This window comes from Fringilla coelebs, assembly GCF_963513975.1.
Source record: "Fringilla coelebs genome assembly, chromosome: 14".
NCBI lineage: Eukaryota > Metazoa > Chordata > Aves > Passeriformes > Fringillidae > Fringilla > Fringilla coelebs.
In genome coordinates this window covers 14511513-14535392 of record NC_140040.1, presented here as the reverse complement: position 1 = coordinate 14535392, position 23880 = coordinate 14511513, and the positions used below count along the sequence as shown (strand labels likewise).

Genomic DNA, 23880 nt, shown 5'->3' with positions numbered 1-23880 from the left:
AGTGCTCTTCATAAAGGAGTATTTTAAAGTAATACAGCAAATGAATTTCTATAAAAAAATCCTCAACTCTTTTTACATTAATACTGCCTGCACAGAATTGCAAAAAAAAGCTTATTCAGATGAGGAACCTCTAGGGTATTCTGCTGCAGGCAGCAACATGGATAGCTGCAGTCAAACAAAAATCCAGTGTAAATAGTTGTGGCAGTTGTAATATACACAGGGCAAAGCTGCAGAGAGCACCCACTGAGGAATGGGACAGGTTACAGGTAAACCAGTATGAAAAAAAAAATCAACTCAAATGCTTGTCTGAAGCAAACAATAAAGGCTAACAGGCACCATTTTATTTTCCATTTTGTTGTGGATTTTCTTCCTTGACATTTACATCAAATATTTTAGGTTCTCCTTCTTTCTACTATAAAGAAGTTTCAAAGTGCACCATGCACAGCTCTTGCTCTGGCCCTGGCTCTTCAAAGCCAAGATCTCAACAGCAACTACAAAAAGCTGGAAACCAATCCAGGAATTGCCTATCTGCCCCTGTGATGGGTTTCTATGCAAGATAAATTTGGTGGTGATGAACTGCACTGGATCTGGGGAGATCCAGGAGATGACTCCACACCAGAGGAACATCAAGGGCAGGAGGCAAAAATGCAGCTGAGCAGCAAGTATAAAAACCAACAAGCAGGAGCAAAGTATGTGTAGAGAGAGGGGGGAAAAATATTGAAAACGACATGGCCAAAAAAAAAAAAAAATTTAAAACCCATAAAAGCAAACAAACAAAAAGAAAAAACAAAAAAGAACCCAAAAACCCAAACAAAAAAAAACCAACAACAACAACCAAAACACAGGAAACAAGACAGTAAACAAATAAGAAACAAGACAAGGGAACAAAATATAAGGAATAAGGTAACCAAGAGCAAAAGCACACGGCAGCATCTACTTCTCCTCTTTGTTACATTTTAAAAAAGTGAAAGGGGGTTTTTAGTTAGGACTCTTTTCCTAATTAGACACACCCAATCAAGTCTCAAGACATGATGGAAGATAAAGTGCTAAGCTAATATTACACCTGAATGGGACTTCTGTTCGTGAGCTCACAAAAATAAAAAAAGAACAGTGTAGATACCACTAATTTTATATATTAATACAAGGTACATAATTTTACCCATCAAATTATGTTCAGAAACATACGTTTTTTCCTGTGCTCAACCAGCTCAATAGCCTGCTTTGCTGAGCATTTGGAAAACCAGTTGTCCCCCAGCAGAACAGTGATCTCATTGGTGTGGACAAGCTTTCCTGGCATGAAGGCAAGAGGACCAAAAGGTACCTGTCAAAGACATAGACATCAATAATGAAAATAAAACTTAGGCAGTCATATGTGTCTTAAGTTTTTTTAAAAAGTAAAACATAGATTTTAGAAAAATAAAAATTCTACAGCATATATTTAGTGAATAACCCATCACAAATATTCAAATTACCAGATCCATTTGAATTTAGTACTGTACTTACAAAATGTGCAAACCTGAATTTCACCAGACAACTTGTTTTGTGACACAGAACTATAGTACAGCAGAATGCTCACTTGCAAAACAAATTCACTTCATCTGAACATACAAACCTTGATAATACAAATTATTTGAGTTATATGCAGACTACATTCATTTCCTAATAAAAGCCAGATTAGCTTTGCTAAATTTTTTAAAAATACTTAAATAGGTATGATCAACTCAAAGATGAGCTGCTCTTCTCAGAATCTGCCTTGCTAATAGTAAGTACCCAGAAATTCCAGTGTAAGACAGTGGGGCTCCCAGCAGGACCACAGAGTGTTTAATCTCACTCTGCTGCGCCATTCACCAGGCTGCAAACTTCAACCTCCCAGGGATGCTCCACAAGCAACTTTCAACCTCTAACTGCTCTCCAGGCTAATGACAGTAGATAAAAACAGGACACTTCAGGCAGGAGGACATAGGTGACAATCACATTTCCGAACTTTACATCTGCTTCCTAAAATGTGAATCCCCCATTTTAACAAGCATTGCAACATCCAGGACACTGGTTTTACGATTTAAGGCATCTTCTACTGCCCAGATTTTACAGGCAGTGCTTGGGCAAGTCCTCTGGGTGAGGAGGAGCCTTGGCCACCCCTACCCCTGCCCCTACACCAGCCCTGGCATTGTGACCCCCAGGCCCACTGCCACCTGCCTGTGGGCTTCAATCATGAAGAAATTCAGAAACCAAAATTAAATTAGATCTAAAATGGAGGTGGCATAAAGTCCACATCCACATCAAGTCTCTCTCTTTTTTGGGGTAAAAAGAGATCTATATGAAATGGTTTCTATCAGCTTCCTCTACTTTTTTCTTCTGCCTTTCTCCTCAGTTCCTCAGCATAGCCACTTGCTTTGTCATTGTGTTTGTGCTGAAGCAGAGCCCTTGGCCTACTGGATCTGTCTCCCTGGAAAGCAATCTTCCCTCTCCTCTTCCATATCCAGGAGGGTCCCAGTGCTGGAAACAGCTCTCCAGCAGGCAGGACCCTAAGACTATGCAGAATGTGCTTTACCTACACGTGTGCCCTCCCTGACTTGGTTTTAAAGTAGCAGACTGCATGAGCTGCCTGTTCATTCTTCCCCCAAAATGATGAAAGCAAAATTAAGCAAAATTAAAAGCATATGAAAATATTTGGCTAACAGGATAGGAACTGTTTCTATACATTTAAAGTAACAGATGCGAGTTAACATTGCTGCTTCAACTAAGAATAGCATTCTTTAAAAACAAAGTTTCTATGCTTTGAAACAACACAATCTTTATGCTTTACATCATGTGGCCACACATACACGCATGAGAAATGGACTACACACAAAAACCAGAGCTGTATCACCAGCCTCCCTTTTCCCACATGGTGAAGTGTACTCCAACACTGTCTTACTAAAAACCCAACTCTGTATCTAAGCCAGGCTGTCAAGGAAGACAGCAGTCAGGCACTGAGTGCTGAAATCAACCACTCAGTTATGTGCAGTACAGCTTCCCTGTCTTCAAGGATGTATCTTGAGTTGAACCTGAGAAAGGAAGTGGAAAAAAAGAGAAAGAGAAGCCAATTTGTTCAAAATTTTAGTGAGTGCAAGCCAACAGGGCAAATTTTACACAGGGAGCTGTGCAGTTGTTAGGGAAGATTCAGAGCACCAGAAAAGATCGCTATGTCAATGGGAAGATTGGTGGAACAAAAATTAGCAGCACCTTTTTATGTAAAAATCAATGTTCTAGGGTTTATTTCCATGAATCAGGAAATACTACAGCCACTTGCTTCTCAGGAAATGACTAAGTACCATAATTCAGTCATAATTATCGTTTTCTATACAATAGATTTACATATCAAACATGTCAGGTTTTGTGTTAAGCATTTATGTCATCAGCTTTCAGTTGTCAGTAACACTGCAATTTATAATGGATTTCAAAGAAAAGAGAAAGAAACAAAAGCAAAGGTTTAACTATTATGACAATAAATGTAATATTACTAAGTACTGGCAACCTGACTAACACCTCACCCCCAGTGCAGGCAGCCCAGGTTTAAGAGTTTTAGCCCATTTTCCTGTGCGACCTCTGCCATGTACATACCATGACATCGTAGGACAACTTGTCAGGCAATGTCCGGAGTCGCTCCTCAAGAGCCTCATAATCACTCTCCACCTTCTTCCTGTTGACAAATTCAAGTTGGTTCAATTTCACAGCTAAAGTAAAGAGTTAATGGTTTTCTGCTATTAAATCAAAAACACACCAAAACTACAGAAAAATGAACTGTTTTACTTTAACACATACAGCTGACAGATTAATAACTCATTTCTAAAAGACATGGGATGACAAACATAATAGCTAGATTATTTTCTAATAATGTGTATTAAGATAGGTAAATCATTATTTTAGATTGTGCATGTCTTGTTCAGAATTAGAATTTTTCATGGTGCAAAGAAGCAGTTCTTTCACTAGGATTTGAAATATCTCACTCCATGTTCAAGCCCAAGTTATAACACCACCAATATTTAGAAAAAGAACTGAAAATCCAGTTCATGCTTTTTAAGAGGCAAATTCTTCAAATTATCATTTGTAATACAGAGCTCATAAACGGACCTCAGTTTGAGCTGACATAAATGAGCAAAATTGTACTTAATTCTGATTTTCCCATGAACTCTGTATTCCTATCAAGAGTCAACACTCCTGAAAGATGGCTCAACCACCACAATTCTGTCACATCTTCAAGCATCCCTTCTGATACTTCTCTACCTAAACTGTAAACAAGGCTCATGCTACCTGTTGCTACCCAGGAGAGAAATGGTTTGGTGAACTGGGACAAGGAATTCATTCCCAAGGCAGACACCTGGCTTTTCACAACATTTTGCAACAAACAGTGAGTGATTCAGTGGCTGCAGGGATATTACTGTGTGCAAAACAAGCAACTACACTCCCTCTAAAAAAGCCTTTTTTTGTAAAGGCATTCTTAAATACTTAAATTTGTCTGGAAAAAGTCTTTTAATGGACCCCTGCCATTCTAAAGATGGTCAGAAATCAGCTCCTCCATGAAGTAGCTGGCATATAAATGTCAGGTTTGATGATATTGTTTACTTGTACTTCAAAACAATAAACATATATATGGTAGTAAATTCTGCAATAAAAGGCAACTGAAAGCACAGAGCAGCACACTTAGCAATGCTGACCCAAGATGCAAATTACAGGTTTTCTGAGGATGATTCAGGAAAGCAATCTATAAATGTGCTGAAAAATGAATGTCATAGTTGATAACACAACTCTCAAAATATTACTATTGATTTTCTTAGATTCATAAGCAGAGTGAAATCTTTTTCAGCATTCATTTTGAAAAATTATCTGATACTCTTATGTTTGACTCATTTGCTTCACACTTGAACTCTGGTGTAACCACCCTACTTTATACCTATTTTAAGTTGTTGAACTCATCCTGAAAAAAAAGAATTTAGGTTTTTATGCCACTTGGACATTAAAACAATATTCCACAGAACTGATTTACAAAAGATTCTTGCTGCTGCTTTGCTCTGACAGCAGATTTCTCCCAGACATTTTAGGCAATTCTTTCTGTCCCTTGCCCACATAAGAGTGAAAACATAATTCACTTTCTTCAAAGAAGGACAAACTCATGAATCTTAGCAAAATGCACTGTGATGTTTTGGGGGAGGAAGGAATATAATGAAAACTTGGTGTCAACAATAACAATCAATTACTTAATGCTATTTACAGAACCCAGCCTTCGCCTCGAGAGATCTGGATTTGAGAAATGGACTCCAAGCAGCCACTGAAAAACAAGACCTGGCACATGTCTCAAGTGCAGGAGAGGACTCTGTGGGAAGAGCCTGGCACTACAATCCCCCCGTCACAGCAGGATTAAACATTTCCATCATTTCATAGCTGAAAGTCACTCAACATTTCTTCATTAACCTGAAAAGAAGACACTAAGGTCTGACTGCTGTGTGTTACTGAATAATCTGATCAGGGTCCAGGAGAAATCACTTGCCACAGAAGCTGTGCTACTTTAGAAGCAAAGCATCCTGCTTTTTGTACTGGGACAGCTGCTCTTTGCCATGGTGGAGGTTTCCTCAGCAATCTCTGTGAGTGGGGTCACATTCTGAACTGGGCCATGCAGATAAAGAAAATTTAAATTGATCATTTTATATAACTGGCCTCACACAGCATTACTTAAGGAAGGAAGCTTTCTCTTCATGTATAGCTGATGCTTTCACAAGCACTGGGGTGTGCCAGTGCTACAGCCTGCCACAACAGGCAGTGAAGAACCAAAGGGAACAGGGAGGAGGAATACTGGTACTCCAGCTATGAACATGTCCCTAGAAGGGGAAATGCATGTCTAGCTATTAATCCCACACCCAACCCATTACTGGATTCATGGCTTTAGAAATATACTTCAAAAAGTGCACTGAAAAATGGAAAAGAAAATAATTTAATGGAAATATACTGAAGCTGAGCATTTTAAGACCCTATTGTTATTCACCCAATTCTATTCAACATCCTTCTGTGTCACTGACTACTTAAAAGGTCTTACATGAGCAAATTATTCAGTTGAAACAAGAGCACTCAGCTCTTGCACAATCAAGATCTAAATAAGAGTAATAAATTTTAAGGGGTTTTTTTATGAAATAAAGATTGTATGGATGCTATACAAACTGTTTTTCTATATAAAATAAATCACTAAGTTATTTTTTTCATTAGAGGTTCTGTGGCCAAAACCCCCAAGTTCATGGGGTCATTGCCAGAGTTGGCACAAAAGCAAACAGAGGAGCATCTCCTCTTTCCACAGCCAACACTCCCAGGCCACTCCACAAACCTCAGCCCTTGTAAAAAGGAAAATAATTGTCACAATTTTCCAAATGCTCAAAAATCTGTTCAAATTTTGCAGCTTTCTGCCAAATAGTTTATTTCTGAAAGTCCTGTCTGAGTGGAAGAATGCAAACGCAGAACTGCACATGGGAGCCAGGAGGCACAGACACTGCAAAGCTCCTGAGAAAGTGCTGGAGATATTCTGCCTGCCTTCACCACAGCAGCACCAGTAGGCACTTCAATATTTCCCTTATTGAAAATTAATGCAGCCTCTGAATTTTAAACATAAATGAAACATATTAGTTTTAGATTATTTTTGCAAGCCAATAGTCAGAATTTAATATGATGATGTGTATAGATTGCCTTGATTTTTTTTCCTCTTATCCAGCGCTTGCAGCCTATGTGCATTTAAACTAAAAACATTTGATACACACTAAATATAAATTATTTGCTTGGAGATCTTTCAGGCATGAAGAAAAAGCCTCTTAAAATAAATTTAAAATATTATATGCTTGATGGTGTATAACCAAAGGTTTAATCTCACCACTAAAGGGGCAGTTGCTGTGATTCTGCAATAACCCTGCAGACAATAATCAAGACAGCTCCTGTTGTTCTCTCAGTAAAATCATGGTAAACACAGCATGGCTATATCGTAATTTGATATCTGTAAGATCAACTGTTATATCTCACAGTAACTCATAATATAAGATTTCATTCACCATTAAATGTACATTTTCCTCAGATGCCATACAAAACTATTATTTACTAGGTATGTTTTCTATTAACCATGGATTGCCAACAGAGAAAAAATGCCCAGAGATAATTTTTTTAATATAACAAACCATTTATTTGAAGTATTAAAAACTAAGCTTTAGCATGTGCTTTACTTGGAGGGGGGGGTGGGTATCAGTGAAACATTACTTTCCACATTGTTTCAGCACATAGAGGGGAACAAGTGAAATTTCCCTCCTTGCTCCATAGTTAGAAAACAACAATAATTCTACCCTGGGAGCACCTTTTCACCATTCAGGCAGATTAAGCATTCATCCAACAAGGTTACTTGGGCAAAAATGACAGATGAGATAGGTTTTTAAGGCAGAAGTATAAACACTGAGGCTCACTGTATTTGTAATTTAATTGTATCAGTGAGAAATAAATATATTTTAAGGAGAGTACATTGCAACAATTCTGAACTATCACTAACTATAATCCCCAAAACATGCCAGCAGGATTTGACTCCCATCAGAATAAACAGCAATACTTTACTAAACCAAAACTAGACTACTCATCAGTATTTTAGACATGTAGACTTTTTTTACTTACCAGTGCTGGATTTTTTCTTGGCAGCCAGTGACCACCTGTCATTAAAACAGATAACTACTCATGAAAAAAACAAAGCTAAGCACACAGCTGCAATGTCAATGCATCAGAAACTAGAACAGGAGCTTTACAGATTTGGTGCTGCCTCTATCCACATTTTTATTTGTCAGGGCAAAGGCGTGTGAATGGTCGTTCTTAAGCAGCACACTTTATCACAGGCTAATGCAGAGTGATAACCACAGAAAAAAATCACAGCTTTTCACTTCTTATTTTGGTACAATACCTGCTCCATAACTATTAGGTGACACACGATCTGAGATAAGTAGCAGTTTGTGCAATCTGCCGATCTATTTTCAGTGTTACATGTTTGCAGAATAAGAAAACAACATAAATTATAACAAGACATCAATGTAACTCCCATACTCAAGTCATTAAAAAGCAAAACAAATGAATCTCACGGCACCAAAAACATTTTTCCTCTATCAGTACATCAAAAAATGTCTCCACTGGCCATTTTAACTTGAAAAAGCCCAAATTAACTTTGTGCTGTGTAAATACATAGGTATTTGACACCATGATGGACTGCTGGCTCCTCTTCTTCCTGCGTGTCAAAAAAGGTACTTCACTTCCTTATGCCACCGGCTTTCCCATGAGATACAAAAGAATTTACAAAATAAAGCACATTGTTACAATTAAATACTTTTATCTTTTTTAACTGCAATTTTTTAGACTATATATAGCAAACAGGCAGGATGCTGGAACCTGTGACCTTCTCTGCCACAATTACATGGAGATTTTGTCTTTTAAACCATATTCTGATCTCTGAATAATAGTTACCAAAAATATAACACAATTTCATTCAATTATATGAAATGCAATGAAGCCATGAGGCAGTTAAATATGTCTAGACAGCTTCTCAATATAAGTGTTTTCTAGATTTTTTTTTACAAATTTCGTTTTTCCTATAGCCAAAATAATGCTAACATTCAAAAGCAATTAATGAGAAAATTTGCAGAGAAAACAATAACATACATTCAAGTACCACTGAAATCACTGGAGCAGATAATTCTTTTTTTTTTCCCAAACAACAGAATGAAAGACATTTTTTTTTTCACTTAGCATATGTGCAGCTTTTGCACAACAGATCTCAGACCCTGCACTTCCTACTCATGCAGGAGTAAAAAAAATGGGACTACTTTGTGAGCTAATAATTCTTTAAACAGAGCAAAGTTCTTAAATGAAAAGGATCAGCTTTACATTTGTGGTTACGTTATTTCATAATCCATCAGGAAAGTCAGCCAGGTAGCTCATCCCACATAAGCCAAGTTTAAATTTATCATTTGCTTTAAACTCCTACAAATCAAATGCCTAGCAAAATATCTTCCTTAATGTGCAAGGCAACTATTTTTAAGCTTCAGAGTAAATACACAGACTTGTACAGGACATCAAGCCAGAAATCTAATTCATACAATTAATACGAAGCCCATTTTAAGAATAAAGTTTCTGCAGGAGACATAAGTTGTCTGGTAACAAAGCTAAGGCACACTGGAGCCCCTCACTAACAAGTTGAGGAGTCCAAGCCTATTCTATCCACATCCTTCATCCTTTCACATTTGGCAGTGACTGTGAAGTACACAACACAATTTAGCATACAAAAAATGTTTATGAAATCCTTTAAGAAAGTTTCCATTTAATTGCCCCATTACAGATGAAGATGGAAAAGACAGGAAGCTTTCCATTCCCAATACATGACTTTCCATGCATGAAGTGAGCTGAAAGCACAAAAAGAAAAGCCCTGCAAACCATAAGAGCAGCATGTTCATTAACCTCTACATGATAATCCTTTCGTAGCTGCATATTAACTAGTTACATATTCATAATCATTTACATTATTTAGAGGACCTTCTATGAAAATTTCCAGGCTATATCCATTAGCCACAATGTTAAAGGTTGCAGAAGATAGTCTACTTAATGTTTCCAGGAAGCTTTTTTAATTAGTAAATATGTAAATTGGGCACATATGCTTTTTATGTTTTTAAGAAATAGTCCATCAGCAAAACAGCATAGGGGCATATGCTGTTTCCATCACCCTTTATCCCCCTTAAAGGAAAAAAAAAAAAAAAAAAGGAGAAAAATCAATAACACCAATCAATTTTAATTTAATTCTTCTTCTTTGATATAATCTCTCTTGAAGGGATACCAAAGGGTGGAACCAACAACAAACCTTTTCATTTCAGTGGCCAGCATAAAATGAGACCTTTCACAGAAGTGCTAAAATATACCACCTTAAAAATGTTGCAGGCTGCACTTCTGGAACTGAAGTCTATTAAAGAATAGAGAGAATAAATATTGAAAAACAGATGGAGATCAATTATGCATATGACCTTTATTAGGTCAGTCCCACTGTTTGGATAACAACTGGTCTTATCAGAGCAAAGAAACAAATAGATAAATATATAAACAAATCTTTGATTCTTTGCCTTTAATCAAACACAGGAAAATCATTAGTCTATCTTCCACACATAATTTATAACCAGAGTTACAATTAAAGAATGAAAAACCCTTTTAGGGTAAATAAAATAAATGACCTGCTTGTTTATCCACTTGAGTTCAATTTACCTGGACAGCTAGTGCCACCAAGTATGCCTTACTTTTAAGGCACCATAGTGAAGTAGTTTCAACAAACTCTGAATTCTCCCCTTTTAGGCATAAAAATGTATGAGTTTGTGAATGCACATGGTTATCAGTGGCTTATCTGCATACTAAAATATTTATTAAACTACTCTTGCAGCAGACTTAACATTACCTAATCATGGATCTGTTTATTAAAACAGGATCCACTGTCAGAAAACATATTCCATAGTCTTAAAAGAAAGCAAATAGGTAAATATCTTGTTTCCTTCCTTTTCACCAACAGCCAGTTGTTAAAATGCAGTGCTTCTCAAGCCCCTGACCCACCAGAATCACACCTGTGAGTCCACAAGCAGCTCCTGGGGACAGGGGAGAGGCCACCCCTGCACAAATTCCTGCTGGATTATACTCAAACCCTTCCAGCAGATTATGTGCTTGTTCTGCTCTCACTGCTACGTGCCTGAGCTATTTCTAGGGCTGCCTGCGTTGCTGCTTTTAGGGAATCCCTCGTTTGTAGGTGTCACAAGAGGATCAGCTTTAGACCTGTGATCACATCCCAGGTGTCCCCAGTTCCACCTCACCAGTGTGATCCCAGGGCAGATTGCAGGCTAATGACTCCAAATCACCCCCAGGCAGCTCCTATCATCCAGCCAAGGACTTCATTAGCTGACCTAAGACAGAGAATTCCTTCTCTCTGCAACACATTCTCCCTTCCCTATCTATATGATACCTTCTCCATCATCTCGCATTCAAAGAGTTCAGAATTTCCTCCATGAATTCAAGCAAGCTGCACTTTGAAAAACCAGTGCACTGATTCTGCAGGCTGAGTTACAGCCACTGACTGCTCAGGGCTGGGAAGGGAAGCCAGAGCTCCTAACTCAGCAGCCAGGCTCTACAGTCATTTCCAACGTTTCCCTGGCAATGAGCACAGGTGAAAAGGATGCTGTAGCATAAAGCAGATCCTTATCTGTACGTGCCATGGGTCTCCAAGCTATCCCACCTCACCCCAGCAGGCTTTCACCCTCCTGTACAAGGGCATTTCCTTCCTGCACCTTATTTTTCCTGATGTTACTTCTGCAGGTGCTCACATCACTAACAGCTGAATATAATTCTCTGTGGTGCTTCTGATTAACAAAGTGGTAGCACAAAGAGATCTCCTCTCCATTCCCAGACTACATTGTTTTATTCAGGTACTTCTCCAAGGTGGGGGGCATGCGAGTAAATGTTTCTCCCTACTGAGCAACTGGGCACTGCCCACAAAGGTGCTGGGTTCAGCACACAGAGGGCAATTCTCTCTCACCCCTTCAGAACAGCAGTAAAACAAGCTGCCAAGTCAGAACCTTATTTATGTCTCAGCTTGTGAAAAACTGTAAGTAACAGAGCTGGTCCTGGTATCACCTGCAGGCAGTTTGGGGCACCAATGCTAAACCTGCTCTATGTGAGCCATATAGTTACGTTCAAGTCCAGAGAAGAAGAAACTTTTAAGTTTCCATGATGGAAGTTAAATTCAATGAAAATGATGAAAATAAAAATGTTGCATCAGATTAGGAAGAGGTCCTAAATGAATGAGAGGCCATTTCCACACTTGCAAGTATGAAGGTGGAAATGTGAAGGACAGCACAAAAGCAAAGTTTCCCTTTAAACAAGTTGCAAGTTAGGCCAAGCAAATGTCTGCTGGTTCTACAGGCACACTTGAGCACTTTGCTTCAAAACTGTGGCTCACAATCTGGCTGGTCTTCTGAAATTAGAAGCTAGGGACACAGATCTAATCCCAGCTCTGATTCTGTTTCTTCTATATGGCCTTGAGCAAATCACAACCTCTCAGTCTACATTTCTTCATCTGCAAAATGGGGATAATAGTATTAACCTACCCACCTCAGAGTGTTTAATGATGATTAATTAATGTGAGAAAAGCACTCTAAAGATGTAAGAGCACTATATAAGTGATAAAGCATTATTTACCACTTGAAAAGTAATCTGAATAAAATCAGATATGCAAGTAATTTGTTTACATGTAGCAATAATATAATTTGTGACTATTTAATCTTGAATTAGTCTCACTTTAAACATCCCTTTCAATCACATTTCCAGTTACTTAGGGAAAAATGACAGTATGGAATACTTTTTGTGGAAGCAAAGCAAGTAATGAGGTGGTAATTAAAGTAAGGGTCTAATAAAGTCTAAAACCAATGACTTGCCTTCAGGAGACTGTCCCTGCCATTTGGGACTATAAAAATATCTGTTTCAACCTAGGTTCTGTTGTTCAGAACCTTCCACCAGTGTATGCTGACATGCAGATCCATGTTTTCAAGGCTCATGACAAATCCAACATCATTTCTATTACTGACTTCCTTCAGGTGACTCCAACTCTGCATAGCTCTAAATGTTAAATATTTCACATTCAAGTATTTACTGTGGTTCATACATGCACATGAGCTGCCTCCATCTGCAAATGTTTGCAGTATCAAAACCCTCTCTGCCATGCAACTCATGCATGAGATTTCCCCCTTGTACCCCCAAATACTAAAATTTTACCCATGAAATTACCAGTTCACATACCACTTTACATTATAGAACACTAATGGGTGGTCAAATATTTAATCAGCTCTTGGTAACAAGGATATAACAAGCCACAGAAAAAAATAAACATTTAAAATGAATTTTCATTTTTTGCTCTAGGAAACTACACAGTACTTGCCTAGAACACAGCAATCACTGACAGAGAAAGACAGAATTAACATTTGTACAATTGTTTTTCCTAGAGCCCCTTTTTCAATCAAAAAATGAAATAAAACTATTAAAAATTCTTCAGTCTGTTGGCACACTGTATGATCTAATGCAAAAGGAAGAAAGCACTTCTGAGTTCTCATATTCATTTATTAAATCATATTACTCAAAAATGCTATATTCCAAAAAATTATTAACATAAAACCCCCTTTGGGTGGAAACTTTTGCCTTTTGAAGAAATGGGTTTGGGAAGAATACTGCAGGAAAAGAGAAAGAAATCTGAATCATGGCAAACATTTTTTCCTAAAGTAAAAAATCTTACTTAGAAACATTGCCACAATTTTTACTTTTCTTTAGAAGAAAACAAGTAAGATCTACTATTTTTCTATTAATTGTGTACACCCCTATGAGTCTTGCAGTTTTGCAGAAAAAGTAGTACATAACTATTATTTATCAATAAATAAATACTAAGTTCTGACCAAAATTATTTTGGGGAGCTCAAAAATTCTACACACCGTGGGCAGCAGGATGTCTTCTGCTGAGTGAGTTCACTAACTCCAAACCAGGTGAAGTGAGGCAAGCAATGAACACAGAGTAAGATCTCATCCTTCACTGGCACCAAGCCAGTGTCCATGCCCTGTAACTTCATCTTGAGACAGAGATAAGAACTCAAAACTTAGTATTTCAGCTGAGGTCAGGTAATGATATCTGTGTGGCTACACCATAGCCAGGCTCGCTCAGGGACATAGAGAGCAGCAGACCAGCACAGGCACAGAACTCCTATGATCTAAGCAGCCCAACATCTCAAGCAGGTTTTGCAAGCTTTGATGGAGTTTATGGTGCAAAAACTATGCTGCTAGCAAAACCTAAGTTTAACTGGCTTAAAACTGCCATGAGCTGTGACACCTGCCTCACAGACATAGCTGCAGGCTGTGGTTCAGCTTTCAGCCACAGTCCTGAGTAAACTCAGCGTCATCCCTCCCTGGCTCCTGCTACTCAGCTCCACTGTCTCATCCTCCCAAAGCTGACATGATCTGCTGACAGACATTTGTAACCACATTAGGAATCCACAGTGGATGAAAAATAGTCCAGGAAAGAGGGGGGGGGGAAAAGGTGCAAAAATGTCAACAATAAAGTTTGTTTTTAAGCTGAATCCCCGCCCAGTTCACTAAGCACTGTCACAAATGCGCCACCCTAAAACTGCTAAAGAATTGAAAGAAGTACACACAAAAAGATTAACAAGTTGTTCAAATTCAAGTCAGTTGGACAACTTACATGATCATTAATGAAAATTTTGAGCAAAGGTCTGAGACTGTTGTTCATGTGCTGCAGCCTGTGCTAACAGACAAGAGGAACTACAAAAGCAGCACCTGCACAGTGCAGCAGTGTCCCAATGCAACGAAAGAAACACAAAGCCTTAGAGTACCTGCTGCTCTGAGGGCAAAAAGAGGTAAGGTCTGAGCCAGCAGATCCACTTGCAACACTGGAGGCTCAGACTAAAACAAGCATTATTTCACAACCTCAAAGGATGAAAGAAGTACTTGAGACAAGGAGCATCCAAACAGACCTGAGAAGACAAGCTGAACCTATGGAATGGAGATGTGCAAAGATACTGAAGACCATTCCCAAATGGTACCCTGGTCACTGCATCTACTCACAGCCTCTGCAGACAGCTGTAAGAGCAGCACAATTCAGTAAGACTTCAATTTTTGTCATCTACACATATAATCTCATCTACACATTTTAGTTACCAATGAGGTTGAACACAGGCTTGCCCTCTCCAGAATAAAGGCTTTAAACCCTTTTGTCAAGTCTCCTCCAATTGCCATTAAAAAACCTACTGAAGATCTGTTAATTTATTTCACAGCTCTTGGCACTATATAAACTTGTGGGTATTTAACTCATACTAATAAGAACATGGACAAATATTGACTAAAAAAGTAAAAGTGATGATCAATTAACATTGGAGGAACAATAAGTATTCCATAAAAAGCTTCCAGATCATGACTGAATTAGCCCTTTTACTTGAATGCAGCACCTGAAAAACCATTACTGGAATCAGTGGACAGGGTGGAGTGTATGTCATCACAATTTCCAAAAAGGCAATTGTCCAGGTACCTTTTAAAAAGGAATAGGGCAAATAAAGCTTCACACATGTTCTTTTTAAAAGGAGCGCATCAAATCAAGCTTTAGACACTCTGTTCCATTTTCTCAAACTGTTATTGTGAAAAATGAAGTCCTGCTGCACTGGTGGCTCACACCCAGGCGTTCTCTGGATTCTCTGAACTGGGACATAGGTTGGAAAAAGTGCAAACCATGGGAGACACTGCACTGGAAAGCACATCTGAGTCTCATCTGTGAGTCCACAGGCAAGCACTTCCTGATTTCCAGTGGCTCCTGCAGCAATATCAAGTGAACAAGACCTTACTCTGCTTTACTGCTCCTTTTCAGACTGCAGGAACAGCTCTAAAACTGCCAAGTTGCTGATTTCATAGCACAGATATTACTTGGAAAAGACAAACAGAAGCAGTCAGCCCCAGAAGTAAATCATGTAGAAGAGGAAACAATTTAAAAGAGTGTAAGCTTAGGATTCTGTGATTTGTTTCTCCATAACCCACCTACAAGTTTTTTAACTGTCAAAAAACTTTAAGTATTGAAAATCATTTGGAAATTAAAGATTATACAGCTCTACCATTTAAATTCATAAAAATTAAGAATATGTCATAATGCACAGTATGTCATAATGGCCAATGAGTTACAGTAAGAGCTGCACTCAATCTACTTGTGCTTTGCTGTCATGGTGAGCGACAGGAGAGTCACTTCCTTGTCCTAATTTCTCTAAAAAGGAAAATAAAAAAGTGTGTTTGTCAGTGCAATACAAAAAAAAAAAATCATATTGCCATCTAATACTGGAATCCTTTAGATTCTCCATGCCTGTGTCTGCACTCTGCAAATGTCTCTTGGGTCTAATTGGCTCTGTAATGTCTCCCATTACACGTATTGTCATTGCATTGCTCAGGAACTATAGAACCTATCATCCCACTGTAAATTCACTGTCTACACAAGTCTTTCCAAATCGTACACATCTGACTTGTCAACTTCCCATCAGTTAGTAATCCCAACCCACTTGACTGCAGGAATAAATGTATATCAAATATTACGTTTAAACGCAGGACATATAGCATGAGAAACCTCCTATTTAAATATTCATTTTATAATTCCTCTACTAACTTGCAATAGATTTACTGCAGTATTTTCAGCTAACATATATTGCTTTTACAAGTAATCCATGACACATACATTATACTCTTCTTACAGAAATATTCAAAACTTTACGCAGGCATTGTGCTTCCAATGATGGTCTTTATCATGAAAATTACTAGATATTCTTCTATAATTTATCCCCAAGATACACATTCTAAGTCATGTTTTTATACAAAGTGCCTTTAGTAGGAGCACTGAAAATTGCTTTTAACAGTTTGGTCTTACTATCACCACAAATTAACAAGATGAAATCTGTCCAACAGGCAAGCAGTCCTAAACAAGAATTAAAATTACTTTTCACCAGGGGTCCTAAACCTAGAAGTTGCAGCCTCCATCTGATTAAAGACAGAAAGTCATGGACATCCTTTTCTTTCGGTATTTTTAAGCAGGAAAGAAGCCTCAGTTCACAAGTTCTCCAGGGCAGCTCTTTAGCACTTAAAAGCTCAAACCCATAGCTGAACCAGGCTTGTAAAATGGCCTGGGTGTTAAAATAACCACAATTCAAATATTATCTTTAATGCTGCAGATAGGTACTGCCGTATTCCACGATTTCACTAAAGGTTGCCCTCACATTAATGGGAATAAATAGGTTTCCTTGTACTTAATCAAGCATCACTGGGACAGCACAACATCCCAGTAATTAAAAGAAATGTATCTGCCTGCCAGTTTATAGAGATATTGTTCTGGCTAAGTAACTTCACTATTTTCTATGATCCTCACACTACAATTACTAGTTTACTGAAGTACTGGGTAACTAATTCTCCTTCATCTTTCTGCTGAGACAACACAGGAGCCTTCAACTTCAGTGATTCTGTGGAAAAAATACAGATCTCTAAGAAGAGGCAGCTGAAATGAAAAGACCTCCTCCATCTTAAAATACAATATTTTTGTAACTGAAAATACCGTTGTAATCCAATTATATATATTCATTGCATAGAGGGAAAGTCTACTATATCTTCATCACGACACTCCATTGTAACCAAGATATGTAGTTCTTTAGTATAATTTCATATTGAAGCTGAAGTGTTCCATTTTTTTCAGCCAATTTGCAGAAATTATGTAAAGTTTCCGTATGATAAAATATAACTTTGGTACATCAGCCTAACAGAGGCTTAATTAATGGTCTCCTGGGCCTCTTTTCCACTGGAGCAGATCTGTTTAAGAAGAGTCTTAAACTTGCTTACAGAGGGGTCTTACCATGAACTGGGAATAATTCTCTGTGGCTACGGCAGACGTGTGCTTACACATTAGGCCTGACACTAATGTACCAGGGAAATTATTCTTCACCAGATTCCACCACCCTGAAAATTAACTGAAGGAGCCCAAGCAGGCGAGTTCCTATCACCAGGTATTGGCAGGATGGGTTCCAATCCATGCAGGGCAGATGATGCAGAGGATTCCAGCAGACCCTCTCACTGTTCATCCACATTAATGGTCAGTTGGCTACACAGGTCTTTTAGTAATGATCTAATGGGTATTCGAAAGTAGACACATTTATGCACACAATATTCCAGACAAGGCACATTTTTATACCCCACAGGTGTTACTCACTTTTTCTCAACTAAACCAGCATGTGACAAAATACAGGCTAGAGATAAAATCTTCCATTATAAGTGAGGAACTCTAATGTGCATCTTACCATCTGCTTAGAAAGTTTTTAATCACATGAATAGAAAAAGCGAAAGGTCTGTAGACAGTAATTGTGTCAACAACACCCTGCACATGACCACAAGTTATTTCCAGTGACTCCTGCACCCACACAGAGCTCACTGCGAGGCTGGAATCTACAAGCCCCAAATCACACTCCTTAGGTTTGCAGGACCCGCTTGAGTTAGATCATGAGCGTAATCAACATGAAAAAGTATCCTGAGTTTTGTGTTATGGTCTCAGGTGGAACCAGCCTCTGAACTCTTGGAAATATTTCTGCAGAAAAATCTGGTTCTTTGAAACACATTTCAAATATAACCAACTAAGGCAAGTCATGAACAACTAAGTTTTGACACACGGTCTCCTCAAGCTGGCCCAGGAGCACGCTGGCCCCCGGCGTGACGCAGGTCACAGACACGGCTGGGAGGTTTTGGAGGCGTGACTGTCCCGAAGGCCGGAAAAATCACGGAGAGGCGTGTGGAGGATAAAAACACGCGTTCATGGGCGCGCTGCTAACCACGGCAGGCTGGGGCAGCGGCGGGGCAGGGGGTGCGGGCCGGGCCTTCCCTCCTGCCGCCTCCCGACCTCGCTTCCCGGGGTGTCCCGGGGGGCTGTGTACAGGGGGGGGTGTGTCCCGGGGGTTTGTGTCCAGGGGGCTCTGTTCCGGGGGCCGAATCCCGGGGGTTTGTGTCCCCAGGACGGTGTCCCCGGCCCGGGGGTCTCCGGGTGCCCCGGCCCGCCTCGCCCGCCGCCCGTGACGTCACGCGGCCACGTGCCCTCCCCGCCCCGGGCCCCCCAGCCCGGCCCCGGCCCCCCGCGCCCCCCGGCCCGGCCCGGCCCCGGTGCCCCCTTTACCTTCTCGTGCTCCCGGCGGAGCCGCCCCACCAGCGCGGGGCTCAGCGGCGAGGCGCCGCCGCCGGGGGCCTCCATGCGGGCCGGGCCGCGCCGGCGGTCTCCGGGGCAGCGGGGAAATGGAGGGGAGGGAAAGCGGCCGGTCTGGGCCGATCTCCTCAGCAGGGAGAATGAGTCCTATAGAAATGTTTGTGCAGGGCGAAGCGCCGGCTCCAGAGCCGCATCCACGCGGGGGCCGCCGCCGCCTGGGCCCGGGGCGCCGCCGCTGCCGGGGGAAGAAGCATCTCAGTGTCGCATTCTGGGCCGCGCCGCCGCCGCCTGGGCCCGGCTCCCGCTGCGCCGGGGGAGAGCCGGCCGTGGGTGCCGGCGCTGGGTCCGGCCGCGCCGCCGCCCGCCCGCCTGCTGCACTCTGGGTACGCGCCCGCGGCCCGCGGGAGGCACCCGGCTGCGAGCCGCGAGAGGCGGGCGCTCCACACCCCCTGCCCGGCCCGGCCCGGCCCCCGCGCCGGGGTCCGGCACCCCCGGGGCTGCCTGGCAGCCCGGCCGGCCCGGTGCTCCGGAGCGCAGGCCCCGGGCGCCAAGGCCTCGGCGTCAGAAAGCGGAGCAGCGGCTGCGAGGCGCTCGGATGGGCCTGCACTAATCCCGATCCACGCAGAGACAGAGCCGTGTGTCCTCTGTAACTGCGAGGTGCTGTCACAGGCAGTGCCCTCGGGATGCCGGCTCTGGGGAATGTGTGTGCACTGGCAGGGCGGCTGGCGCTGAACAATCACAGAATCATAGAAAGGACCTTAAAGATAGAATAGAATCATCGCGATGAGAAGAGACCTTCAAGATCATCGAGTCCAACTATCTGCTCAGCATTACCTTTGTAACTCCTAAACCACATTGCCCAGCGCTTGTGCCAGACACCTCTTAAACACTCCTGGGATGGTCACTCCATCACTTCCCTGGGCAGCCCATGCCTGACACCCAAACAGTCTCTAATCCAAATCCCCACATCCCCCCTGCCATGAGCAGAACACCTTCTGCTAGACCAGGCTGCTCTATGCTCCATCCAACCTGGCCTTGAACACTTTTGTTTTATCCACAGCCTCTGTAGGCAGCCTGTGCCAGGGCCTCACCACCCTCACATGAAAGAATTTCTCCCCAATATCTAACCTAAATTTCCCCTCTTTCAATTTTTACCCATTACAACTTGTTCTTTTTCTACAGTGGGCTGCCACGACTTGGCAGTTTGCAAAATACTCATTAAAATCAATTAGAGCAGCACTCGGACTTGCCCACGTGGAAAACTCCCTGCATGGGAAGTGAGTGGTGTACAGCCACCCTTGGAATACCACAGGTAATTTATGTGCAGTAAACTCACTAGCCATTAAACTCACTGTGGATGCCATTATACACCTCTGGCATAGCAGGGTGCTGGGAGAGAGCCATGCTTTAACAGCGTGCTGGATGGCAGCACTGCTGAAGGCCTGGGCAGCTGCTCGTGGTGCTTGATGCCACCCTAGCAGGTATATTTCAACTTCTACACTCCAAAAACCACAGAGGCCTGTTCATAGACCTTGTGTTTAGTGCTGAACCTTTCCCTTGGGTGAATGAGGTTTTCTTTTATGTTTGCTGAAGAATTGAGTCTACAGGGTTACTGACTATGTCATAAGATGGAGGTACAAAGGGGCATCATGCCTACATTTAGATTAAGGATTTCCCTCTCCTGCCAAAGAATCAACACTTCCTTTCATGAGCAGAACTAACCCCATACACACCACAAAACAACTGTTTTTGTTGTACACAGCACACAGTATTTGCTGTGCACTTTTGTAAATCCATGTTCCCATCCCCCTTGAAGAGCTTGTTAAAACTCTACAGATGAGGAATTTAGAAACAATTTTCAAAGCATGGTTACTCAAGCTGGAAGTTAGCTTTTAGCCAGACTTTAATACAGCTTCCAATATTGCAAATAAAAATTTGGAACTGCAGCTGGGTAGTTTGGTTTTTGAAATAACTACATCCATAATCTTCAAGAATAGTTGAAAGTTAGCTAAAATCTCTGGCACGTGTTTGTCACTGAGGGAGGGATTCTGGATCCTTTAAAGGGACAAGAGAGACCCATACATTGTTATCAGAAAACAGCTCACCAGCAAAAAGATATCTCAAGTTTAAACAGGTTATACAAATCTTGCAGTCCTTCTAAATGCCCATTGTAGGTAATTCCCTTTAAGCCTACTCAGAACTTCTTCAGAGCTTCACTTCAGGGCTCACAGAGAAGATAGTACAAATACAGGTCCTTTTTAATGTTCTGGTTGATTTCACTTCATCTCAACTAGATCGGAAGATAAAACAGATGTACAATATAAAGATACAGTATCTTATTTGAGATTTTAATTTTTTGCCTGACATAAAAAACCCTTAAGTAACAAGAGGAGCCACAAAGTAGGAACTCTGTATCACAAGACACTATTTTCTAAATAGAATGTAAAGACATGCAATGTTTTTTCTTGGTTCCTCTTCCAAAGACTTCACCATTTCCCATGCCTTGAGTAGACCATTTAGTTACTGAATGTGTTGGGTTGAAGGCCTCTGACAGTTCCAAAATGAGGGGCTACATCGTTATCAGAGCAATGACTGCTTGCCTTTGGTTGCACTGATGATAGTATGGAATAGTTTATGGCATCCTTTTGTACATTTTGTTTTTCAGCTGCCAATGAAGAAATGTTCTAATAGTGACAAACAGATGGGATACAGCATTTGCCAAAGATGAGCATGAAGCCTTTCTCACATTCTTTTGCACTTATAACCTGTACAAAACCACTGTCACCAGTGAAACTATAGATTATAAAATAAATCAAATTGAAATTTGGCCTTCTAAGCTGCAGATTTTTGTTTACTTGTTTACAACATTAAATCTTTAGATGCCCTATCAGATGATTTTCATAAAACCTTGGAGAAAACTCTGGAGGACTCTGTAATTAAATAAGGGAAAGGCAAATAAGCAAAGCTTACATGTTCTCTTCCAAGTGTCTGGCTTAGTGCTCAGCAGACATGCCCGTACTGGAGCTGAAGACAGAGCTGCTGGCAGAGCTTCTTCCAAACCCCAAGCTGGTCAGATTGGATGAACTTTTAAAATGAGAAATCAGTGTCATGTTTTCAGTTCTGATATGAACAGGTCAGCTGTACCTGTGAGAGCAGTGGATTAGAAGCAAAGTCTTGGAGAGGTCAAGTTAAGTTTGCAGCAGAAAACCTCACACTACAGCTCTGGCTTAAAGACATTCTCCTTTGGCAAAGAAGTCTGTGCCTTCTCCCATACTCATTCAAAGCCATTCACCACCACTCTGCAAAGACAGCAGTCACAGGGAGGAGGAAAACAAGGAGAGGACAAAAAGAAGGAGGCATAGGAGAAAATGCCCCAGCCAGTCTTTCTGCAGAGAGAATCAAAGCTGAATCCATGACGCCTCTGTTTTAAAAAACCAGAGCTTTAGATCTAAAACATGGACTGCAACAAAAAATTGTGGATGAAGACAAGAGGGTTAAGAATCATGGAGCTCACACATGTGTGCAAATACATGCAGAGCTATGCTAAGAACAACAGTTGTGTGGAGATTGGATGGAGACTGGGTACAGGGGAAAAGCAACAAGAAGGAGCTCATCATTATCAAGTGGGAGAAAAAGTTATCCTGAGACAGATCATCCATGAGAGGAGTGCATCTTTGGAAAACAAGATGTGGCCCATGTGGTCAGAGATGTGACCACCTCATTTGTCAGCACATGGAGACAGTGTGAGAAGAGGGACAGTGAATTAACTCCCCAGGCTCCCTGATCTGCTGAAGGGAAATTTCATACTCAGTCTTATGTCATGAAAAGCATGGGTTAGAACTGTTAGAAAAAAACCCAGACCAGTATCCTTTTGTTAAAGCTAACTCATAATCAAAATGCCATAAGACCAAGTCCATCTTAGGATTGTATATATAATTCTGGCTGCAACATCCACCCTGCATGCTTATTATGAACTTTTAGTGATTCTTAAATTCCTGTGAAAGATTAAAAGCCTTTCCTTGTTGCTGTGATTTGCCAGGAGGATAAGTGCCCTAGCAAATATTTAAGAATAACTGTCTCCACTCTGCCAGCAATAATTGAATATTTTTTCTATCCAAAAGTTTTATTCTGAACAAAATGACTATTAACTTTTCTAATGAATGTTCTTTATGTTGCACATAAGTCCTTTTGGGCCTTCCTGTTGAAAAAAAATATGGCCATGAGTCGTCCTCCTCTGGTAAATCAGGAAGGCAACCCAGTTCCACTTGAGTTACTTAAAGGAGTGTAGCTCTGCAATGCTTGCAGAACCATGGTCAAAGCTTGCACCTCCCTCAGTTTAATCAACCTGAAACAACCAGTGGTTTTTGTTCAGATAATGACAATGGAGTCAAACTACAAGACACCTTTCATTGTCCAGACAGAGAACAAGTAAGGCTTTTATTTGGTTGTTGTTCTGAAACATCATGGTGCTGACATTAGCATGTTCTTCTCTCCTGTCTTTTCTCATTAGAGAAAGGTGAGAGGCTTCAGGGATGACACCAACATGCTACTCTTTTTTTTGGTTACATACTTACATACCTTAACTCATGCTTGAAATGTAAGTTATGGGGCACTAGGTGACAGCTAAATATTTATGTGCTCTGTGTCACCAACTTAGCCTCACCCTTGCTATCCATCCACCCAACTATCCCATGTTTAACATTCTGATACCTGAGAACCATCAAACAGATGTTCCCTCAGGTTCAGTTTTTGGACAGAGTTAAGTAATAATTTGGTTGATGTTCATTTGTTTCTGCAGGGAGAAGAAGGGGCCTGATTTTCTGGTTGAAGTTACTGGACCTTAAAGTCCCTCAACACAGTGTATTTTGTTTCCACATTGGTAGTGATGAAGAGGAGTCTGTATCTGTGTATTGGATTCAGTCAGGATACAGAAAATTGTCAGAAATAGCTCATACTTATGCAGACACACACATTACCACACACATCTAGGGACAGCTAGTTTAAAAAAAAAATGGAACAAACTGTAAGCTGTCTGGTGAGATCATCTGTAGAAATTTCATTTTT

The 23880-nt window shown here is 40.8% G+C and overlaps 1 protein-coding gene across 1 annotated transcript in view; it reads right to left on the bottom strand.

The window, feature by feature from the left end:
• Window positions 1-19250, bottom strand: part of URI1 (URI1 prefoldin like chaperone) — a 41068-nt gene extending 21818 nt beyond the window's left edge. The window contains exons 1-4 of the mRNA XM_084215458.1: window positions 18790-19250; window positions 7669-7703; window positions 3604-3682; window positions 1186-1321 (exon numbers count right to left, since the gene is read on the bottom strand). Coding sequence (XP_084071584.1) covers window positions 1186-1321; window positions 3604-3682; window positions 7669-7703; window positions 18790-18864 — 325 coding nt within the window. The 5' untranslated portion in view covers window positions 18865-19250. The remainder of the gene's footprint in view (window positions 1-1185; window positions 1322-3603; window positions 3683-7668; window positions 7704-18789) is intronic.
• Window positions 19251-23880: the final 4630 nt, after the last annotated feature.